Source organism: Pseudoliparis swirei, chromosome 3, assembly GCF_029220125.1.
Source record: "Pseudoliparis swirei isolate HS2019 ecotype Mariana Trench chromosome 3, NWPU_hadal_v1, whole genome shotgun sequence".
NCBI classification, from domain to species: domain Eukaryota; kingdom Metazoa; phylum Chordata; class Actinopteri; order Perciformes; family Liparidae; genus Pseudoliparis; species Pseudoliparis swirei.
Genome location: NC_079390.1, coordinates 9,338,958 through 9,362,751, shown reverse-complemented (window position 1 = coordinate 9,362,751; position 23,794 = coordinate 9,338,958). Strand labels below are relative to the sequence as shown.

Here is a 23,794-nt window from a genome sequence, read left to right as displayed (position 1 = left end):
AAGACGTACGAGAAGATTAAGGACGCTCCTATCTGTCAATCATGATTGATGGGGACACAGATACGTCAACAAAAGAGTGTGAAATCATATATGCCAGGATCCTGCAACAAGGGAAACCAACAAAGTTTTGATTGGCCACATCGAAGTGCAACATGAACATGCTCAAGGTATGTTTTCTCTCAAATTATGTTTAAACTCAAGACAGTAACTTCTGAAGAGTTCTCTGTTGTGAATGTTTTGCAGTTCATGAAGGCAAACAGGCACCATAATGATTAAGCTGTTAGGCTGGTGGTAGGACTAACACATAAATAATTGTGCACAATATGTGATTTCATTTTAAGGTGTATATGATGCCACCACAAGTCTACAACTTGTTCTGTTGTCAGTAGAGCATAAATATTCATTTTGTATTTTTAAGCTGTATAACTGGTGTATGTTATTAAAACTATTGCACAAGTTTATAAGATTGTATATTGTCAAATTATTTATCAGTAATACAGTAAAAATGATGGGAAAACTTTGCAAGTTGATTTATAGTGTGCGCCCCTAAATTTTCTGCTTGCGCCCCTAAAATTTTAAGTTAGGGGCCACTGTGCTCCTAGTAAAAAAAGTTAGTCTGGAGCCCTGCAGTATGGTTTGTTCCATGAGTGTGTGAACACAAGACCCTCTTGTGTATTTTATGCCTTTAGCCATTAGTATTTCAAGTCATAGCAGAACCCTGTTCAAGTTAATTGTCTCTTGTTATGATTATAGTCTTTCCATAAAATGGAGGAGAAAAAAACAACTTTTATCATAAATTAAGTCTGACATTTACACTGTAAATGTGCTTGATGGTAATATTAACCTGCAGAGGCTCTGAAACCCGAATTCATAATCAAGCTGTTTTACTCTCCTACCTAAATATTAGATGACAAGACATGAATTAGCTTTAAGGCACCCTCTATTTAATAACAAGCTTATTATTCCCTTGATTTTGCCTTTTTATTTATTTATTCATGCCCATCACTTAAAATGAATTTATATTGCCACTTAGATTGCACGACTTCCTCTATAAAAGACGCATAGTTAATAAAGTAAGATCGTGTTTCCGTATATGATTGAAGCGAGGCTGCTGTGCTGTATGCACTTCACTGCTTCAAAACTTTTTCTGGCAATTGATACACTGCAGGAAACAATACACGTCAAAGTGTATCAAATATAAACTATATAATAAACACTATTGGCACATGTTGTTCTTCAATGTCATACAGGTTTTTATTGTGATGCAGTAAGGCTATTCCTATTCGGGTTTGTGTTTGGTAATTAACAAGGTCATCCCCCTCAATGGATATATTACAGAAAACAATTGGACCTAGAAATTATACTCAACCCGCAAATAACCTCATTCTGACCCATTGTTGATTGAAATGTCACAACATGTTCAGACCTGAGATGTTAGGATGATGCTGAATATCATAGTTTGTGATATCTTGTTGGGTTAAACATATTTACAGATGCTCTGCCGTACACTGACTAAATATAAGTACCCTTGAAACGATGAACAGTACATGTATGACAGCACAGCCACTGTAAGAGACTTACTGACTGTTTCGGAGCCCTGATGATCATTTACCCACATGGTGATGTTTTCTTATATTTCGAGAGATGTTCCAGATGTATCTTGACTTGTGATTATCTTGTGACTTTCTAGAGCTCCAGACAGCTGGGGCCCCGGGACCTTCATAATCACACTTCTGCAGCATGGTTGACTGAACTGACATGAGTTCAGTTTGTAGCCATTTATAAACATTTGTGTAAAATGTATATTTAGAAGACTTCAAAAGAGTAGGAATTGTTTCCATTTCAGATGATGTAATCTGTCAACAGTGACACTTAAAATATCTTCTCTAGGTGGAAGAATAACAATGAAGGCCGGAGCTACTGTGCTCCTGACGTGAGGCATAAACTTGTCAGAAATTGCTCAAATCAATGACATGATCGATACACGATGTGGAGCGCTGTGGGCGGAATCCAGGCATGTGATTGGCTCTGCGCATTTCAAAATGTGAATCCCGCGGACGGATGTTGTGTCGCGATAGGTTTCCTTTCTTCTTGCGCTGGAGCCGTCGACCTCTTCCGGTTACATGACGACGACGGCATTGATACCAAAAAAAAGAAAGAGAAGGGAAACAGGAAAAATATCTTTCTCGGCGAGTGAACAGTGGACACTTCATTTAAATATCCGGATACGTGTACACGGGTTGTTTACGTGGCGGGGAAACTTATGCTTGACGTCAAGTTAGTCTGGTGGGAGAGCGTGTGAGCGGCGAGAGATCACAAATACTGAGAGTTTATTGTTCTTCGCCCCTCTAGCTAAGCTATTTCTGTGTGGAGCTAGCTCGCGTTAGCTAGCACCGGACGCCAGCACAGTCTCTGAGCTCTCGGTCCTGAACTAGCGAACGGCTCGAAGGGAAGCGGTGCCGGCAATCTGCCCCGTTTTCAGCTGGACTCCGCGAACCTCTTCTAGCTCCGTGACATCAGTTGAGCGAGAATGGCAACGTCGGCTCTGTACGCCTGTACGAAGTGCAACCAGCGGTACCCCTTCGAAGAGCTGTCGCAGGGCCAGCAGCTGTGCAAGGTACCGGACTGTGTACGTGTGTGTGTGTGTGTGTGTGTGTGTGTGGTCGAGGGCACGAGACACAACAGTCCCGAGCGAGCAGAGTGTGGATGTGTCCCATTGCCTACTGGGTGTGATGGTGCGATGACAAGTTAGGCGAGCCCAGATTATGTAACAGGATGTATGCGTCCAACCTAGAAGCGCTAACACAGGGACTGCACAGCTTGTTTACGTCATTAGATCTATATAGCCCTGTTTATGAAATTAGTAATAACGCAATCATAGCCCATATTTACCTGATAGTCATACTTTGGAGAATTGCCGTTTGTTTATGTACTTGTTTCTCTCGCAGACATATTTTTTTCTCTCAGAGGAATGTGTTGTTGTGGCCTTCCCTTCACACTTTCATTTACTGTGTGCCCTGATACACATTTATTTGAAGCAAATATGGGCACAATGGAGAGCGTTATCACTTCGTAAAGGGGCTCCCCTGAATACTCGCACGTTATAGTTAAAGCACAAGGTCAACGTGTGAAAACATTAGTTAGATTTCACGATCTAAAAAAATATAAATATTTAAGAATGCCACCTGAAGGTATCCAAGAACGAGTCTGGTAAATGGGGCCCTTCATTAATGTGTTGGGTTAATTAAACAAAGTTACAATACAAAAGTACAAGTGACACTCACATAGTCAGGTGTTGGTGTTTTAACAGATGTTCTTTCCAAGAGATGTTCTGGAACAAACATCAAGGTGTGTTGCCAAACGCAGCGAGTTGTGGATGCCTATTATGAGTTCCTTGTCAGAGCACAATTTAATTGAAAATTTCTTTGATGTGTTGCTGTAGGAGTGTCGCATCGCACATCCAATAGTGAAGTGCACATTCTGCAGATCTGAGTTTCAGCAGGAAAGGTGAGATATGTGTTCCGTCTGATGAATGTCAGTGTTGTTAGCATTTTTTCACAGTGAATGTCTTTGCATGTTATTGTTTTTGTTTTGTACGTAAACCCATGTTTATTCTTCACAGTAAAACCAATACAATCTGCAAGAAGTGTGCTCAGAACGTCAAACAGTTTGGAACGGTGAGGAACAAGTTTTTCTAGTTTGGTGCTGAAGCGCCTTGAACTTGTTGCGTTCATTAAGTTGCACTGAGTGTACATTTATTTACAGCCCGACGGGAGTAAATACACTTTTAGCATTGTTTTTCATTTGTTTTCACAGCCCAAACCCTGTCAGTACTGTAACATCATTGCAGCCTTTATCGGGACAAAGTGCCAGCGTTGTACAAACTCAGAGAAGAAATATGGGTCTCCACAGACCTGTGAGCAGTGCAAACAGCAATGCGCCTTTGACCGCAAGGAGGAGGGCAGGAGAAAGGTATAAACCGTATATACATACAGTCTGCTCTGACATTTAATGTGTACCAGCATTTCTTATAAACTACTGACTCCTACTTGCCTCACAGGTGGATGGGAAACTGCTTTGCTGGCTCTGTACTCTGTCCTACCGCCGTGTCCTGCAGAAGACCAAGGAGCAGAGGAAAGGTTTTGGCTCCTCCAACTCCTCATCCCTGAATGAGAAAGACCACCACTCCAGACCTCACCATCATCACCAACAGCAACACAGACACAGCAGCTCTCATCACAAGTATGTCCTCTGTTGTGAAACAGCAACAAGTATGGTCTATGCCACTACATGGTTGTTTACGTGAGGCAATAAAAAGAAGAAAATTAGGTCTAGCCAACTGACCGCTAGCTTATCTTTTCCAGACTGAGTGGGAGTTTGAGTCCTGAGCAGGAGCAGGGACTGTGGAAGCAGAGGTCAAACTTTCCGTCTCATTCGCACTGCATAATATATATATCACAGTTTTTAGGCCCAAATTTTACATTGTCATTTTTAAATTTCTTTGCAGCCATAAATCGTCTTCAGTCCAGAAGGAGACTCCAAAGAAGAAACTAAAACTGGAGATGAAGCCATCCAATGGGGATAGGTATGATACATGTTTGGGAAAGCATTAAAAGGATTTCAAGTTGGATTTTATGAAGTACTTGTACATCGTCAGTGTATTGCCTACAGTAGAGTGTACTCTTTCCTTTCTCCCAGCAGTAGTTCCCTCACCAAGTCGATGGATTCCGGAGGAACAGACAACTTCATTCTCATCAGCCAGCTGAAAGAGGAAGTAATGTCAATGAAGAGACTGCTGCAGCAAAAAGATCAAACCATCCTCGAGAAGGACCGAAAGGTAGGCCATGAGCCTCGCCCAGCTTCCTGCGCTAATAAGTCACATCACTGTTGATTGCTAGTGTTTGTTTGACCTAATTATTATTAATTTCCCCTCCAGCTCACAGAGATCAAAGCAGACTTTCAGTACCAGGAATCCAACATGAGAGTTAAGATGAACCAAATGGAGAAATCGCACAAAGAGTCCATGGAGCACCAGCAGGTGGGAAACCATATATGCATAAGTGATATGTCACAAAAACACTCAGCAAAATGAGCCCACACTTCAGTGTCGATGCCAGACTTGGTCTTATGCTGCGTTCACACCAATTGCGCGATTGACGAAAACATTTGCCTCAAGTGAGTGAAGCTTTGCGAGTAAAGCGTTGCGAATATTTGCAACACTTTTGGTGTGAACGCAGCATTATTCACATTCTTCTATGGAATATTTTGTAAGACGGTTCTTGTGTTGTTTAAGTTAATCTTGTTTTTGTTTACACAACCACAAAACTACCTCCATCTATCCTCAAAAACATGAACTCTGTATTCATTTTATCAGTTTGTAATGGCGCTTTGGTGTGTTGATAAATATATTTATATATATACTTTGTTTATACTTTATATTGTTTTGCCTCTACAGAGGCCATTGAGGTTTGAAGAGATTTACAGAGTTTACATAAATATTACTAAAGAGTGTCTTGTATTTTTGTCCTGTCCATCATTGACATTCACTCTCAGCTTTGTTTACCTCCCTCTAAAGGCCAAGTAGAAATAACCAATCAAAACCAGTCCCAACTAAATTTCAATTATTATTGTTTAAAGTCAGTCTTATTTGTTCTTAAACCCCTATTGTATTCTTATTTTTTGGATTATTTGGATTATTGTACATCACTGTTGTGAATGTCTCTCTCATATACTTGACAGAACAATGAGTAAGTGTACACCCGTGTTTTAAGTGTGACTGGCTGACGTGTTTAATGCACCAGCAGTGAGTTTATCAGTCCAGCCTAAACGGTTGAAGGTAGCCCATGTTGTACAAAACCGTTTAGCTTGTAGCCTCGACAAATGATGACTACTATTATAATAATAGTAAATACTTTGAAACCACGATGTTCTAAAGCCAGCAAGTGTGTTTGCTGCCTTTTTAAAATCGGGCTAAATTTAAACGTGTATTGTGATTTCTTTATTTTTCCTCAAATGCCTCCACTACGGTGTTAAAAAAGATCCGAACTATGCATCTTATTTCACACATTGTTTGTCATTTGTTTCCACAGGGCAAGAACAGGGAGTTGATGAAACAAGTGGCAGCCCTCTCGAAAGGAAAAAAGTTTGATCGGACAGGGAGTTCACTGTTGTTGCCCTAACAATAGACCAGCCCTCGGGTAACAACACAGAGCAGTTTCATTGTTGTAACACTGTGAACATCTCCCTCCTGTGTTTCCTCATTGCCATTAACATCAAATACTTCTTAACTGGTAAAGCCAGGGACCATGTTGTACATGGAGATCAATTGTTGAATCAAAGAATCCCTTCTCTAAATGTCAGCATATTTTAGATATTTTCTGCCGACTTTTCCACTGGTTCATAGGATGTGATTTTGGATGGAGCGGAGGACGGAGCCCTCGTCTTTAACACTGCCTGGCCAAAACAACAAGCATGGTGTGCATATGTGGATAGCATTCTGTCAACTCAAATGGATCCACTTACTTTTTATGGATGTAATGCAATTTATTTATTCAACTGTATTTCTTAGCTTTTTTATTTACTCACAACATACTAAGAGAATATCCCACATTTTGGGTTTTTTTCTTCAATAGCAATTAGTTATATTTTTCTAAATGTAATCTATGTAATTGTGGAAGAGAAGTTCTCCTCAATGAAGATGCTGCAACACTTTACAATGTATGCAAACTTGGGAAGGGTGACCACTGAGCTGCTGCTCCACAGTAGAGAACCCTCTCAGTAACAATTCATAAAACAACCAATGAACACTTAAACGGTCTGTCTGATGGAGAGACACCTCTTGGCTGGCCTCTTTCTCACTGTGACAGCTGTAGTGCTTTGCTGTTTCTCTTTAGTGGAACGATTGTAATACTGCATGATTTTACTGCCAGACACCGGGTGGCATTGTGGTCAGACTTCTTTTGTTCCCCTCCCTTTTATTAGTTTTTTAAGAATCACTTGTATATGTATAACTGGGGTCAGCCATTGTATTTAATCTATTGCTTGTATCTGTTTTAGTGAGTACAGTATGTGTATGGTAAGGCCAGTTCAAATTAACATGTCTGTAGAAGATGCTTTTTAAAGGAACACACCTATCATCTTGCATTATTGGGCTGGTTTCATACTGTGGTGTCCAGGATCACTTTTGTACTTTTTCCAAACCAAGTGTTTTAAACCTATTAAACTGGCTAAACTGTTTTGGTGTGTTTTCTTGTGTTGAACATCGTAGTGTTTTGACTTTTATAAAGTCAGTTATGTCTCTGAGACCATACTTGGAAAACTGATGACATCATCTGTGAGGTGAAATAATGTTTCAGCCTTGTTTACTACAATGTACTGAACTTTATTGGTATTATACAAGCCATCCTGTCATGAATAATATTTGTTTGAAGAGTGCAAAAAAAAAATCAAACCAGGTTTAGGTATTCACAATTAAGTCTGTGGACCTCAGGAAACGAGTGGATCGGATTTAAAAAATGCAAGACATTTTTTTGCAGGCTCCATGTAATAATCCTTTAGCCTCGCCAAACAAAAGGAGGCCAGCATAAGAAACATGTGTATAATCGTATGAACAATGTGTGCGATAATAACACCAATGAAGATGAAAGGTTTGCTTGCTAAAACATAAAAGGAAGGCATCCAAGAGTCATGATAGTCGGGGAAAAAGACTGACAAATTTGAAAGGAGCATGAGGAGTAGCAATTTGAGATAATTCAACCAACTAACAGTCCCATAGAACAGCAGCAGCGCTCTGTTAGGCATACTTGAAAAGTTACTGCCAAATATTACTTTCTGGATCATGAAGATTCCGCTTCAACAACAATTAACCACGTTACAGGGGGGGCCCTGAACGCCTCACCTTGTCCATCCGGGTGACTTGAACTTTGCGCTAAGTAAAGAGCGAGCTAGCTTAGCTAACGGTGGTCGCTGCAGGGAACTGATACACACATATAAACAAACGTTTCTGCTTCATCTGGCTCTGTGAAGACTGCATTAAATGTACTGTTAGTGATGTTTCCCTTTGACTTCACAATGCTGAAGCAGGCATACGGAGATTTCTTCACGTCGATATGAGCAAGTTAGCATTACGTTACAAGTTATGCTGTCTAGCTCACATTAGCTTTACTTTGACTGGACTGCAGCAAGTAAGCTTCTAGCATTCAGTCGATACAGAAACCCACTTCCACTAAATCTGAGGTTGAGGAACGAGAGGTAAGCGCATATCTGGCATTTCCTGATTTTGTTTTCTATGTATTGCTTGGACATATCAAACGTTAAAGAACTAATATTGAGCTAACGTCACGTAGCTACAGATAACACCAGGTTCGTCTGACGCAAAGCTTCAGCTCAAAATCGGAAGTTAAGCAGTTTATTTTTTTAATTATTGTGATGAGAATAGCATCATTCAACTAGTTTAAAGTGAAAACATGTTGGTCAAACACCTATAAAAACACAAATGGGCACAACGGTATATTTTGAAGACGTAGTTACATGTTTACAAATGCATGTCGAACGATATGGATATCTCGCATTAAATGAAAGCTACTGTGAATTATCTACACTATTGTTTCAGGTCACTGTGAATGTTCTCCATTTAGTATGTCGGACTCAGACAGTGACGAGGACCAAGATCGCCCTTTCTCTCTGACTGGCTTCCTCTTCGGAAACATCAACGAAGATGGACAGCTGGAGGATGACAGCGTTCTGGACAGTGTGGGTGTTTCAAAGATTATCTTCAATTCAATTTTAAGAGTTTATTTTGAGATCTTAGTTGTTTTGTATTTGTATTACTGTTGATTGCAACTTTCTGTGGCGTTTCTGTGGTTTCTTCTCACACAGGAGTCCAAAAAGCATTTGGCTGGTTTGGGTACCCTCGGACTGGGCTCACTTATTACAGAGATCACTGCCGATGAGGAGGAGGATGATCAAGACGAGAGCAGAGACACTGCTAGTATGGACGCAGATGGTTAGTTTCACTATAAAAAGGAACTTTTTAATATTAATTTAGCCAGAAACAGGATGGAGTGATATTTTCAAATTGTCTCCTCCAGGTTGGGTAAAAAGTACAGAAGATGCAGTAGATTACTCTGACATCAATGAGGTTGCTGAGGATGAAACAAATAAGTACCGTCAGGCTATGGGGTCTTTGCAGCTGAACAGGAAATCAGGTGACCAATTAACACCGCATTGGAGTCATATTAGTGCTTTATTGATGTTAGACTACTACTTAGACTTTGTAATAAGTACAAATTACAAGTATAACTTTGTTTTTTATTATTGTATGTAAATCTTTCCTTAAGATGTATAACATTGATCTCATCTTTCTCAATTAAAGTTTTATTATTATTATCATTATACAAAAAAAAACATATTTCCACTTGCAGAGGCTAATTTTTTTTCCCAACATATAGCAATAACTAGAATTTTCATTCAACCCGACAAAGGATTTCAAAGTGTTGTTGGATTGTGCTATTATAATATTTTTTCAACATGTTCAAATTCTTTAGTCTTAGATGATGAGGATGACTATGATGCTGACTGCGAGGATATTGATTCAAAGCTTATGCCTCCTCCGCCACCAAGTCTTCCTACAGCTGTTAAGAAAGAGGAACCCACCTCTCCGAGCCCAAATGGTAAGGAATTTACTCTGGGTAGTTTATCAGGGTGGATGTTGGGAGTTAGTTAGTAAGATTGTCGGATGAAAATATACTGCACTTGATCATATGGTAAACTCAATAGCAATTCAGAAAAATAAGTGTGATTGTCTCTGCTAATGCTGTGACCTGCAACTATCTCTCCTCACAGTTGGGGAAGAGGGTGATGGCATCATCCTACCCTCCATCATTGCGCCGTCCTCAACGGCTGACAAGGTTGACTTCAGCAGCTCATCAGACTCAGAATCAGAAACTGACCGTCCCTGCCAGGACTCAGAGGCTGGAGACACCCCAGATATGCTCAACCTCCCTCTTGCTGGCATCATGCAGAAAGATGCTGCCAAAGCACTGCCAGATGTTACAGAACTCTTCACTGAGTTCAGGCCTGGAAGGGTAAAGCGTCTTTACAGCCATCCAAAAAGTTTATTTTACAACCATGGTTTTAAAAACAAGTAGTGCACTGACACCTGCTGTCTGTTGGATTTACTACCAGGTGCTTAGATTCTTACGGCTGTTTGGTCCTGGAAAGAACATGCCATCAGTTTGGAGGAGTGCCCGCAGGAAGAAAAAGCGGAAGCACCGGGACCATCAGCCTGGGACACCTCCTCCAGAAGGAGAGCCAACGGAGCAAAGCCTGGAGAAGAAGTCTGGATGGATTTATGAGTATGCACCCCCCCCTCCTCCAGAACAGTGTCTCTCTGATGATGAGGTAAATCTTCCAGTGTTGTCGGGTTATTGTATGCACTAATGCCAGCTGATAGTGCCCTGGCAATTTTGTCATTGTATCCAGCACTGAACATGCTTTTTTCTGTGCCACCACCCAGATAACCATGATGGCTCCAGTAGAATCCAAGTTCTCACAAACTAGTGGCGATGGGGACAAGGAGGCAGAGTCTCGGCCTAAAGTAGCAGAATGGAGATATGGTCCCGCCCAGCTCTGGTACGACATGCTCGGCGTCTCCGAGGATGGAAACAACTTCAACTACGGCTTCAAGCTGAAAGAAGAGCAGACCAGTGAGCTTCAGCAGCAGGACACGCTTGAAGAAATACGAGATACTGCTCGTGAGGTAGGCCGTGGATATCTGTAGCCTGAACATGAACATTATTCTGATTGCTTTTCTTACTTATATCGTGTTTTGATATTTCTCTAGTTTCTGAGGCGGGACGGTGACAATGCTGACAACAATAATGATGGAGATAAGGAACCATCAGCACTTGAGAATGAGCTCTTCCTGATGGTTACTCAGCTCAAATGGGAGGACGATATTATTTGGAATGGGGAGGACGTAAAACACAAGAGCACAAAGACACAGCGAGCCAGCCTAGCAGGATGGCTGCCTTCGAGCATGACTCGCAATGCCAATGCGTACAACGCACAGCAGGGTAAGACGCCGGGCGGTAAATACACAAGTAACTCTTGCAAAAACATTTTTCTGTGTGATGCAGATGATACCCGGCTGGTGGTAACAAAACTTGAAAGACATTGTTGCTGCGAAAAACAAAGGATATATTATTTTATATGTGTAAAAGAAATATAATAGTGTTTTTAAATTTACAGGTCTCACAAGAAGTAATTCTCAGTTGGTGCCACCTCTACCTCCGCCCATGCCCAAAGTTTCTTCAATCTCTGGCTCTAAGCGGGAAAAAAACATCCATGATAATCAAGGTGAGTTAATTTTTAGGTCACAATACGAATAATAGATTCACCAGACCTTTGTTTATCACAGGCTTCCAACTAATTTTCTCTATTTGTCCTCCGCAGCCTTTCAGGAAGACGACTCCCCTTGGTTCTCCATTTTCCCAATTGACAGCGAGGAGTTAGTGTATGGACGCTGGGAAGATAACATTATCTGGGATGACCAGGAGATGGATCGCATGCTCATGCCACCTGTTCTTACACTGGATCCCAACGATGAAAATATCATCCTAGGTATATTCACAATTCCCATCGGATTAGGCTTCATAGTCACCTTTTTGCCTTTTTTCAAAATGAACATCCTGATGTAAAATACACAGTATCACTTCTCTGAAGTTTGTAAATGTACTTCTGGTCAATGTTTTTGAAAGCTAAATAATCCCAGTACCTAGGACTAAAATCTGTTGAATGCATACATGTTTTATATATTTATGTGATTGCGTGTGTCTTTTATTTCATCTTAACAGAGCATCTAATATCAATTTATCAGTAAACCCTGTAAACCTTTATCCAATGTTGTTGGTGCACTGAGGCTGATAGTCTGCTTATTTGGACAATCCCTTGTAGAAATCCCAAATGAAAAGGAGGAGATGACTTCCCACTCCCCATCAAAGGAGAATAAGAAGGAAACGGCAATCAAAAAGAGCCGCATCCTGCTAGGCAAGACCGGGGTGATAAAAGATGAGCCACAGCAGGTACGCGGCCTCTTCAGCGCAGGCGAAGGCACACATTTTATGAGATGACATGAACAATTACATGGTCTGCTTCTAGAGTGGAGATGTGAGTCATTTGAAACAGAAATATGGTAAAATAGGAAAAATCAAGGCTGCATAAATGAGGATGAAGTGATGATGGCTGTTGATATTCCAATAAATAAAGAAAAAGAAAAGATTTAAAGGACGTCACTTTGAGTGGGCAATGTGGTTTCTCTCACCTCAGAACATGTCGCAGCCGGAAGTGAAGGACCCCTGGAACCTCTCCAATGATGAGTTCTACTATCCTAAACAGCAGGGCCTGAGGGGGACGTTCGGTGGCAACATCATTCAGGTGAGCGGGAGCACACAAAGATACAGATAAAGCCTACTGCACGTGAGCGACATGGATATGCGTTAAATTACATGTTATACTGAATATCGTGACAGAATAATGCAAAGTAGAAACTCACAACCTGTGAATTAAGCTCAAAACAGCTGAAACGTAGAACTCTTATGACTTGAAGTACGTTGTGTGTCTTTAACAGCACTCCATCCCGGCGCTGGAGCTGAGGCAGCCCTTCTACCCCACTCACATGGGGCCCATGAAATTGCGCCAGTTCCATCGACCGACCCTGAAGAAGTATTCATTTGGAGCTCTGGCTCAGCCAGGTCCCCATGCCGTCCAGCCGCTGCTCAAACACATCAAGAAGAAGGCCAAGGTGGAGCCCTGTTCAGAACGAGCATCGCTAGCGTTTTGTCATTTTTGTACACGAGTGCGTTATCGATTGCATATGTTGATATTTTACTGTATAGACGCGAGAGCAGGAGCGGCAGGCATCGGGGGGAGGAGACATGTTCTTCATGAGAACCCCGCAGGACTTGACTGGTAAAGATGGAGATCTGATCCTGGCAGAGTACAGTGAAGAGTACGCCCCTCTCATCATGCAAGTTGGCTTGGCCACGAAAATCAAAAACTACTACAAAAGGGTGAGTTCGGCCTTTGTTTTCCACTTGTAGCCTTGCATTTGTGCACGTATATACATGTAGATGTGATTGCGATTGTCATATTCATTTCAATTTGCAGAATTGTTTTGTATTTCCCGATGGTGTTCATTTCAGAGTATCTCATTCAACCTCATGATGATGGGGCACAATATATGTTCGACTTGGTTTCTTGTTCTTCAGAAACCTGGAAAGGATCCTGGAGCACCTGACTGTAAATATGGAGAGACCGTATACTGCCACACGTCCCCTTTCCTGGGTTCTCTTCATCCTGGACAGCTGCTCCCGGTCAGCACCGCCCCAGTCAATTATTCAGTGTTCATATTAAGTAAATATATGAAGCGTCACTGGTCTGTTGTCATGCCAAATAATATGATGTTGTGTCTTCCTCGTGTAGGCTTTTGAAAACAACCTCTTTCGCGCGCCAATCTACATGCACAAGATGCCGGAGACTGATTTCTTGATTCTACGAACTCGACACGGCTACTACATTAGAGAAATAGTGGACATGTTTGTTGTCGGTCAGCAGTGCCCCTTGTTTGAGGTTCCAGGGCCCAACTCCAAACGAGCCAATACTCACATCAGAGACTTCCTACAGGTATATCGACTTGCTTGAACTCTCCCAGCAACGTGAGCTGCTATTGTTGCAAATGCTGAGCTGTCACATCTGTATTCTGCAGGTGTTCATTTACCGCCTGTTCTGGAAGAGCAAGGACCGGCCCCGGAGAATCCGCATGGAGGATATAAAGAAAGCTTTTCCCTCGCACTCTGAGAGTAGCATCAGGAAACGACTAAAACTCTGTGCCGACTTCAAACGCACAGGTAGACCAAGCTCATTCATTAACCCTCATTCATTAACACCATTCAGTGATCATGATCGTGTGTTGGACTAACCCGGTGTGTTATGTCAGGGCAGTGTTGAGGTTATGCAGATGTACTGTGCGTGAGCTCAGGAGTGTGCGTGTGCCTTGAATTGACAGACAGGGATTTGGGCAGGAAAAGAGTTTTTAACACCAACTACGGAGTTTACTCTGAAGGTAAGATGTAGTTAATGAAAGTATCAGGACACAGGGTGCAAACGCTTTGTATTTACAATCAGCAAGTCATGGTTTTCTACAATGTCTAACATACACATACCTATAATGGAAACTCTGACGTGGGTTTTGCTTATGATACCGTCTCCTATGTCCAAGAACACGTCCAACAGTTTCTTGCCCTCATGTCAGGTATGGACTCGAACTGGTGGGTGCTGAAGCCTGACTTCAGATTGCCCACGGAGGAGGAGATCAGGGCCATGGTGTCTCCAGAGCAGTGCTGCGCTTACTATAGCATGCTGGTGGCAGAGCAGAGACTCAAGGTAACAGCATCTCCCTCTAAATGACTTCAGATGGTTAGCGGGATAGTTTGAGTTATTGTCTCCGGTACTTATGCATCGTTAGTATCTTCGCTACAGTAGATGGTGGTCAGCATGCCCCCAGTTTGTAAAAACGGACAGAATTACCGGCACGGAAACAAAGCAATGTGTTGCCTCCGTCCACATTACTTCTCTTCCGAGCTGGTATTTCTGTCTGCTTTTCCAAACGGGGGTCGTGTCGACGGCCGTCTGCTGGAGGCGATGCACTGACTGTGGATACGCAGCTCATGACTTCAATACATCCAATCTGTCCCTTGAACACAAGTGAGTGTTGTGGCATGTCTTCACTACGAGCCGTTTGACCCCTTTTAGGATGCTGGATATGGCGAGAAGTCCTTCTTCGCTCCCGAGGAGGAGAACGAAGAGGACTTTCAAATGAAGATTGACGATGAGGTATGCGCCCGCTCAATATGAGTGTTTACGAATTTAGAAAACAAAAGACTTTACTACATTTACACCATGCTCGTCCTGTGTGACACTCCTTAGGTGCGGACAGCTCCTTGGAACACAACGAGAGCCTTCATTTCTGCCATGAAGGGGAAATGCCTGTTGGAGGTTACAGGCGTGGCGGATCCGACAGGCTGCGGAGAGGGTTTCTCCTACGTCAAAGTGCCCAACAAGCCCACTCAGCAGAAGGTCTGACTTTTTAAAGCACCCCACGTTCTTTATTGTGTAAATATAGAGAGTGATAACTTTGATCCTGCGCTGTCCTGTTCCTTAAGGATGACAAAGAGCCACAGCCTGCCAAGAAGACGGTGACGGGGACAGATGCTGACCTGAGGAGACTCTCACTGAAGAATGCCAAGCAGCTGCTGCGCAAGTTTGGTGTTCCAGAGGAAGAGGTGAGACTGTGGTTATATGCAACATGCACATGAAACTCAAGTAGGACAGCCTCGTGGTTAAAGAGAGCGTCCCCTAATCAGAGGGTCTCGACAATAACCACTGTCATTGCATGTCTGTATGTGTGTTAGATCAAGAAGCTCTCTCGCTGGGAGGTGATTGACGTGGTGAGGACCATGTCCACGGAGCAGGCGCGTTCAGGCGAGGGACCCATGAGCAAGTTTGCCCGAGGCTCTCGTTTCTCCGTTGCGGAACACCAGGAGCGCTACAAGGAGGAGTGCCAGAGGATTTTCGACCTGCAGAACAAGTGAGACTCTTATTCAGGGTTCTATGCGTTATTCAGGGCTCCGTCCGAGCACACCGTGAGTCCTTTTCCTTGTTGCGCCCTCGTCGCAGAGTGTTGGAGTCGACCGAGGTGCTCTCCACGGACACAGACAGCAGCTCAGCGGAGGACAGTGACTTTGAGGAGATGGGGAAGAACATTGAGAACATGCTGCAGAACAAGAAGACCAGCTCCCAGCTTTCCCGCGAGAGGGAGGAGCAGGAGAGGAAAGAGCTGCACAGGATGCTGATGGGCGACGAGAACGAGCGTGACCATAAGGGACGCAAGGCACGCAAAGGCTTGTGTGAGTCTTGTGTTCCTGAAATTCGGATCCCGTTTGTGGTGCACTGAGGACATTACTGCGTTAGCTGTGCATTTGTGTCTCTGACCGTGAGCTTAACTTCCCTCTACAGCCAGCTCCTTATCCACCGGCTCCCACAAGGACGATGACACATCCTCCGTCACCAGCCTAAACTCCTCGGCCACGGGCCGGCGTCTCAAGATCTATCGCACCTTCAGGGACGAGGACGGCAAGGAATACGTCCGATGCGAGACAGTACGCAAGGCGTCCGTCATTGACGCCTACACCAGGATCAGATCCACCAAGGACGACGATTTCATGTGGGTCTCACTCATCAGTTTGTGTTTGTGCACATTTTAGTGTGTATTTGATCCTGAGGAGTAACTAATATTGCTCAATAACCATGTCAGGCTGTACAGCTTAGTGTTATGTTGATGTTTAGTTAAACTTTTTTTTTTTTAAAGTCTGCTCTCTATTGAGCAGTATGTGGTAAATTAAAAAGAAAGCAATAATAATGTCTGCACATGATAGCTCTGAAACTTTTAACAACACTTTCATAATTTGTATACGAATTGACTTTGATGCAGCTGTAAACGACATACATTGAAAAGCATACGTTTTCATTATGTCCTATATTAATATCAAATCATACAGTTAACCAGCATCTAAGGCTAATGATGCCGTATTCTCCATACTGGAGATGAATGGATCTCATTAAGGGGAAAGCCAAAGAGCTTATGGTGTAGAAATGACACTTAATTAGGCCACTCATCACAACTAAACTAGCGACTGTAAAACAGCCAGTAATGTGTATCGTTGTGGTTGCAGAAAAAAGTTTGCCCTCTTCGATGAGCAGCACAGAGAAGAGATGAGGAAGGAGCGCCGGCGAATTCAGGAGCAGCTGAGGAGGCTCAAGAGAAACCAAGAGAAAGATAAGATCAAAGGACCCCCGGAGAAAAAGTCCAAGAAGATGAAGGAGAGACCGGACCTCAAAGTGAAAGTAAGTTACCTATTCAGTACTCTCTTTTACTTTCCTTTCCCTCACCAGCTAAATGCAAACCAGTGGCTTTCCAATGGTGTAGATAAATGGATATTTGTGCATTGTTCTTTCAGTATTACCATCGTATAACACTGGCTGATCCTTTGTCGTGTTCCTCAATGTGTTCCTCTTTTTACAGTTAAAGTGCGGCGCCTGTGGAGCCATTGGACACATGAGAACCAACAAGTTCTGCCCGCTGTACTACCAGACCAACGCCCCGCCTTCTAACCCAGTTGCTATGACGGAGGAGCAGGAGGAGGAGCTGGAAAAGACCGTCATCCACAACGACAACGAGGAACTGATCACGGTGGAGGGCACCAAGATCGTACTGGGCAAGCAGCTCATTGAGAGGTAATTGGTTCTCCTCCACTGCAAATATTTTTTCCACATCCACATGCAGCAAGAGACGGTGTTGATGGATGAATGCTCTGTAGCTTCGACCACTTCCGAACATTTCGTTTCTCCCGCAGTGCTGATGAGGTGCGCAGAAAATCTTTAGTGCTCAAGTTCCCCAAGCAGCAGCTCCCACCAAAGAAGAAGAGGCGCGTCGGCAACGCTGTGCACTGCGACTACCTCAATGTATGTGATGCTCCTCGGCTCGTCTTAAAACATTTAGAACCGAGTTTCCCTCCAGCTGATCTTTCACACTGCTTTTGTTTTGCAACGTTCACAGAAACCACACAAGGCCATCCACCGCAGGCGCACGGACCCCATGGTGACCTTGTCCTCTGTGCTGGAGAGCATCATCAATGACATGCGGGATCACCCCAACGTAAGACCTGCAGGCGTCCAACTGAACAACATTTCATTGTTTCCGGTCCCCTTCTTTAGCGCTGTACGGTCACATGTTTTAAACTTCTTCTTCTGCTTCTTCTTGACAGACGTATCCATTCCACACACCAGTGAATGCCAAGGTTGTGAAGGACTACTATAAGATCATCACTCGGCCCATGGACCTGCAGACGCTGAGGGAGAACGTACGGAAGCGACTGTACCCGTCGAGGGACGAGTTCCGGGAAGCAGTGGAAGTTATCGTCAAAAACAGCGCCACCTACAATGGTAAATTATAAGAACGTGTTAACCCTCCTCTCTTGAAAACAGACTTACGTCTTACTCTTGTTTCATTTTGACTTTCAATTTATATCCACATCAAAGTGTTCTAAGGCGGCTCTCTGTTTTTGTTGCACCAGGGGCAAAACATCCAATAACACAGGTAGCACAGTCCATGCTAGACCTGTGTGATAATAAACTAAAAGAGGTGAGTGTTCATATAAACATGTTGTCCTATTTAATCATCGTCCGGCCGTTTTTGTCAATTTTAACCATTAAACCTCTATGTCTCTCTCTCTCTGTCTCTCTTTATCTCTCTCTCTCTCTCTCTCTCTCTCTCTCTCTCTCTCTCTCTCTCTCTCTGTGCAGAAGGAAGACAGGCTGGTGAGGCTGGAGAAAGCCATCAACCCCTTGCTGGACGATGACGATCAGGTGGCCTTCTCCTTCATCCTCGACAACATTGTGACCCAGAAAATGATGGTGGTTTCCGACGTGAGTCACACCCGCTTGTCATTCCCTTACCCGTATCAACATGAGCGCACTGATCGGCTCACATGCAGACAAATGGAATGATCTCATCCCTTAACTCTTCCCTCCACTCTAGTCATGGCCGTTTCACCATCCTGTCAACAAAAAGTTTGTCCCGGATTATTACAAGGTGATTGTATGTCCCATGGATCTTGAGAGCATTCGTAAGGTGAGAGTCATACAAACTATGCTAATTTGTGTCATTTGAATATCAGCAAAACCAAATAATTTAACAGAAACTGAGCTCCTTTGGTGTGTTTTTATTTCATTGTTCGACAGAACATCTCCAAACACAAATACCAGAATCGAGATGTGTTCCTGTCAGACATCAGTTACATCCACGCCAACAGTATCAAGTACAACGGTAATTGTCCCTGTTATTGTGTTCTTCGAGGTGTGTTGCTCGTTTAGCTAAGATGTAGCTTGAAGCACCATCACACACACGTCTCTCCGTGTCCTCCTCAGGCCCAGAAAGTCCGTACACCAAGACGGCCCTGGATATCGTCAACGTGTGCAAGCATACCTTGGCAGAGGTATGTTGAGTCTTTGCCTTTTACTTTGCCCTTCTTTAAGGGAAGGGTACATCAGTGAGTAGTTATGCAGTGAGTTACCATATTTTCAGAATAAATGAAACCATTTCTTAAGGATTTCAAAATGTTTTTGATTTGTAAGAAATCTTCTAGTAGTTTTCAAAAACACCCCGTTATTGTAGAAAGCAGTTAAATGATGTTTAATATTGGCACAGTGTTGCACTGGACTGTGCATCTTTTATTTAATTCCTGTTAAACTGCATTATGTGCCTCCAGTATGATGAGCACTTGACGCAGTTGGAGAAGGACATCTCTACTGCTCAAGAGGCCGCTCTGGATGCAGCGGACTTGGAGTGTCTGGACCCAATGACGCCTGGGCCATACACACCGCAGGTAGGAGAGCAGCTGGGGCCCAGTTTTGTTTCTTTGTAAATGCTGGTTTCCTCGGTATCTTGTTACACCGACGAAAGACTGCAGGCCTCCAGCTGTGCTTAAAGTGCCTCTTCTCCTTTCCACTCCTTGTAGCTCTCTTAGCCTATTTGTATTTCTTCACTCGTTCTCCGCATTAACTCATTTCCAGACGTTCACGTTTCATCTTTATAATCTAGTTTCTTCACCGCAGTGTCTCTTTTCTCCCACCCTGTTTTTCTCCTTCGTTCCTGCCGTGTTGTCCCGTCTCTCCCTTTGTGTGTGCCGCACTGTGCGGCGTTGGCCAGCCGGCTGATGCGTTTGACAGCGGGGCCTCAGGGAGTCTGCCCAGAGAGCCCAGCAGCCTTTTCTCTGAGGGGCCTCTAGTGGTTGCTCCAGAGAAGAGAGGGGGGCAGGTACGGAGAGAGACAGAAATAAGGCTCGCAGCCACATGCCACCTCTCCTCAAACGACCCGCAGGGCACCGAGCTAGACGTCAGGCGTCGGTTTTGCCTACTCGAGTTAACGTTGTCCCTCACGCCAGATCTCAGATAACATGACCGCATAAAGTGAGCGGAGTTATTTTGCGCCGTCTTTTGGCAAGAGATGTCAGACTTCTATCATACCGCCCCTCAGGGTCATCACGGCAGAAGACCCGGGGAGGAAGAGTCAGATGTGGACATTGAAGGCGAGGAGGAGGAGGAGGAGGAGGAGGAGGAGGAGGGTTGTTTATAAACATCATTTATGCACAAATTAAAACGTGCCAACACAACGGCATCACCAATTTCAGGTCGAGTCATTGTGTGATCTTAAAATCCCGATTCTCCTTTTTTCATGATTTCAGTTGGAAGGCCTGGTTGCGATGAAGTGGGGTATTCTTTTATTGTAACTGTGTATTTATTTAATTCTCCCACTGTTTTAGAAGAAACAGTTGTCAAAATCTATTTCTTCCTATCGCTTTTATCTTCCCAAACCTTCTCTTCTACTACTTGATTGTCCAATATTTGTATTGTTCTTTATTCGTAATGTTATGCGTCTGTGTACTTCCTACTAATTTATCTATGACAAACGTGTCTGTCCTGTCTTATTAGGCAGAGGATGGAGACGGAGAACTAGAGGATGACGATGATGAGGAGGACATGTTGCTACCGCCTCACAGAGGGATGCACGACCACGAGGAGGAGGAAGAGGAAGAGGACGGAGTATCTAACCATCCGCCCCAAGCCAGCATTCTGTACCAGGACCTGCTCATGTCTGACGGAGAGGACGATGCCAGTGAAGAGGAGGGCGACAACCCTTTCTCCTGTAAGTCCACCTGATGGCCACAATGGCAGAAGAAAGTAGTCATAGCTATGCATAAGAATAAAAGCAGTATCTACCAAATATAAGCAAAATGATTCCCATCAACACAAGAAGATTTTAAGGAGAATGCATGAATTATTTTAAACATTGTAAAAAGTGTGAATCTGATGGTCTTTCTATATAACCGACAGTGAACAAACGTGAATCGTAAGTCTGTCCTGATTGGTTGTTGTCTCCTCCAGCCATACACCTGTCAGAGAGTGGAAGTGACTCTGACAGAGAACTGGATGTGAGACCTGCAACTCCCCAGAGAGTGCAAGAGACGGCCCGCATGGGCATGGAGCAAGACGAGAGCATGATGTCATACGAAGGGGAAGGGCCTGATGAGCCTCACATGGAAGACAGCAACGTCAGGTACAACTGGCCCGGGAGCCACTAATACTCACACCCATTAACATCCACTAACATCCGGCTTTTGTCTTCAGCTGAAAAGATTACCATCGGCATTTATACTCTGAACAAATGACCCTGCAGTAGTTACGGCTATTTATCGGCTCCAGCTGCGATCGTCAGTGATGGAAACATGGCACCTGCTAATTTTTCGCATTGAAGTGAATATATATGTATATAATAAATTAAATCAACAGGAATTTCAAATGTAATGACGTAGAAAACATTAAATCAATATGCTCTCCTCAAAGCCACCAGACAATGACAAACAGTAATGGTCCCTCACTGATGGACAGAGAACACCCTTCAGTAACACTCAACAGACACGGTGTTCAAGCCTCGCAACTGTTCTAACAAACTCTGGTTGAAGAGTTTAAAGGAATATTTCAGTTCAGGTGGCACCAGGAAATGCAGTTAAATGCTACTGCAAACACTCCTTGAGCAGCTACACAGATCCATTGTGTTTCCGGTGAAGAGCCACCCCGTGTTTCATCAGTTGATTGTATTCATGGTGACGCCGCAGCAGCAGGAAATGCTCCGATTGTATTAACAGTAACTTGATGGAGCCTCAACACAACATTAAGAGCGTGAACCGTAAACAGTGAGGCTGCATCAATGAGATAAAAAAACATAAACCGTGAGGCCAGATTGTAATTATCGTTTTCCTTTGAATCCCAATTGAAAAACTGGGTTTGTTTTTATAACTTAAACCACATCTGGTCTTCCTGTTTGACTTCCTTCTCTTCTTGTCTCAGTTACGGCAGCTACGAGGAGACAGAGAGCCAGAGTCAGTTGCAGCCCATTAGCATGGGGAACGGAGAGGACTACGCCATCAGCGAAGAAGAGGAGGAAGATGAGGAAGATGAAGCACGCAGGAGAGGCCCAGCTGTTCTCTCCAAGGTCCAGCTCAGTGAAGACGAGGAGAGCGAAGAATTCCGATCCATAGGGGGAGACAGCGACATGGACTCTGACAACTAGTTAATTTTTCTTTTTTTATCAACAGTACTAAAAAACCATTGTTTATAGTCACAGTTTTTCAATGGAAAAGGAAAATAAATTGTACATACTTATTTTGTAAATGATGGTTCATGTTTAAAGCTCTGTTGTACCAACAGTATATGGACACAGCACATTGTAAATCTCCGTTTGCCATTTTTTATGTATGAATCATGGACTGTGATGGTTCTTCACAAGGAAGTGTGTGTACAGATGTTTTGTACTGTTTTAACTCGGACATATCCTGCATAAGTCGTTCAGCTACTCTGCTTTTTCTATCGCTCCTCTTGATTGAAAAATAGAATAAACATGCTGAAGTTAGCAGCTCTTTCTTTAACAAAAACAAACGTCAAATAATATTTACAGATATTTTGAGGCATAATAGATCTTTTCTTTTCTCTGTTTACCACTGGTGAGGAGATTAGTTTAGTAAAACATTGAAATAAAATTGTAACAAATGCTTTGCCTGCAGGTGTTACAACAACCCACAATTATACGATTCAAGATTAGAGGTTAAAACATGATTATGTTGGTTATTTGGATTTTATTGAGTTTGGTTTGTGGTTGAAAGTCACAGCAAATACTCTGACATGGCATCACATGAAAAATCACAGGTGTAAGTAATAATTTAATGAGTCGCTGCATCACATTTAGATTAGCCCTGTTCTTATGCATGCTGTCCTGAACTTAAATCAAGTCAAAATAAGCTTTGGTTTATCTTTAGATTATTATTTTTTCAATGTATCTGTTCCAAAACCCAAACATACTTACAATGATAAAAACTGAGAAAAGCTAAAACATTTAATTTGTGATAAAAAATAAGTGCAAATTAAGTCTTCATACTGGGAGACTGAATGGAGCCATCCTTAATGTTACTGGTTACACACGCCCACGCTTTTCCTGTGCTGGTTATCATCACTTTCTTATAATCTAATAATAAACACTTTTTCTAAGTGTAAGATGATCAGATATTTTCTCTCTCTAGTGTTTTCCTCAGTTTAAAGTAGTTTGATGGATCACTGAATAAATGAATAATCAAAACTCAATCAAACATGTTTAAAACCTCATGACCAGCAGAGGGTGGTCCAACACCAAACTGCTATACAGGCTATTACATGTCTCTGTTCTCGTAGTATTCTGTACTGTCACATGTATCATCACTGTTTTCTTTACCAGTTCCCCATAATAAACACCTGTACAATGACGTCATTGAACATTTAATTGGTGCTACATGGTAATGGTTCCCATTCAGGCACAAAAAGCAGACGAGAGATCAAAGAGAGCTGGACCGAAACCGACTTTTGATGGATGTACTATGAATCAAATAAAGGTTTAAGACTCCAGCAAAGTAAACCGCATTTCACATCCACAAGTGACTGACCGGTTTAAAAAGAAATCAAACCCACGCCTCTGTCATTATCTTGTCAACGAGGACGCTTCCTATTGTTCATAGGTCACATGTTTTTATGGCATCTACGTACTTCCTGTCGTGACGACAACCCTTTCTACCATCCGCCGCACTAAAGTGAA

General features: G+C 43.0%; 2 protein-coding genes across 6 annotated transcripts; both read left to right on the top strand.

Annotated features, from left to right (window-relative positions):
• Nucleotides 1-2,152: 2,152 nt before the first annotated feature.
• Nucleotides 2,153-7,236, top strand: fam76b (family with sequence similarity 76 member B). Of its 4 annotated transcripts, none has more exons than XM_056405857.1 (10): nucleotides 2,153-2,617; nucleotides 3,443-3,507; nucleotides 3,623-3,677; nucleotides 3,817-3,972; nucleotides 4,061-4,242; nucleotides 4,365-4,415; nucleotides 4,508-4,585; nucleotides 4,699-4,837; nucleotides 4,937-5,038; nucleotides 6,090-7,236. In XM_056405857.1, the coding sequence occupies exons 1-10, from the start codon at nucleotides 2,531-2,533 to the stop codon at nucleotides 6,177-6,179; spliced, it is 1,005 nt and encodes a 334-aa protein (XP_056261832.1). In that variant the 5' UTR covers nucleotides 2,153-2,530; the 3' UTR covers nucleotides 6,180-7,236. The 4 variants fall into 4 exon arrangements, with proteins under 4 accessions (XP_056261832.1, XP_056261849.1, XP_056261840.1 ...); XM_056405865.1 differs by having other exon boundaries at nucleotides 2,154-2,617; nucleotides 4,702-4,837; XM_056405874.1 differs by lacking the exon at nucleotides 4,365-4,415.
• Nucleotides 7,237-7,954: 718 nt separating this feature from the next.
• taf1 (TAF1 RNA polymerase II, TATA box binding protein (TBP)-associated factor) lies at nucleotides 7,955-23,469 on the top strand. Of its 2 annotated transcripts, none has more exons than XM_056410071.1 (39): nucleotides 7,955-8,250; nucleotides 8,637-8,751; nucleotides 8,878-9,004; nucleotides 9,090-9,206; nucleotides 9,546-9,671; nucleotides 9,844-10,085; nucleotides 10,186-10,401; nucleotides 10,517-10,759; nucleotides 10,844-11,075; nucleotides 11,251-11,358; nucleotides 11,455-11,622; nucleotides 11,956-12,083; nucleotides 12,328-12,435; nucleotides 12,629-12,802; nucleotides 12,897-13,070; nucleotides 13,269-13,373; nucleotides 13,483-13,683; nucleotides 13,766-13,907; nucleotides 14,312-14,442; nucleotides 14,812-14,892; nucleotides 14,986-15,135; nucleotides 15,222-15,341; nucleotides 15,471-15,646; nucleotides 15,736-15,965; nucleotides 16,075-16,282; nucleotides 16,791-16,962; nucleotides 17,141-17,352; nucleotides 17,472-17,580; nucleotides 17,675-17,773; nucleotides 17,883-18,060; nucleotides 18,192-18,259; nucleotides 18,421-18,543; nucleotides 18,656-18,748; nucleotides 18,859-18,943; nucleotides 19,045-19,112; nucleotides 19,386-19,502; nucleotides 20,608-20,821; nucleotides 21,061-21,232; nucleotides 22,024-23,469. In XM_056410071.1, the coding sequence occupies exons 2-39, from the start codon at nucleotides 8,638-8,640 to the stop codon at nucleotides 22,244-22,246; spliced, it is 5,754 nt and encodes a 1,917-aa protein (XP_056266046.1). In that variant the 5' UTR covers nucleotides 7,955-8,250; nucleotide 8,637; the 3' UTR covers nucleotides 22,247-23,469. The 2 variants fall into 2 exon arrangements, with proteins under 2 accessions (XP_056266046.1, XP_056266056.1); XM_056410081.1 differs by having other exon boundaries at nucleotides 8,612-8,751.
• The last annotated feature ends 325 nt before the right edge of the window (nucleotides 23,470-23,794 follow it).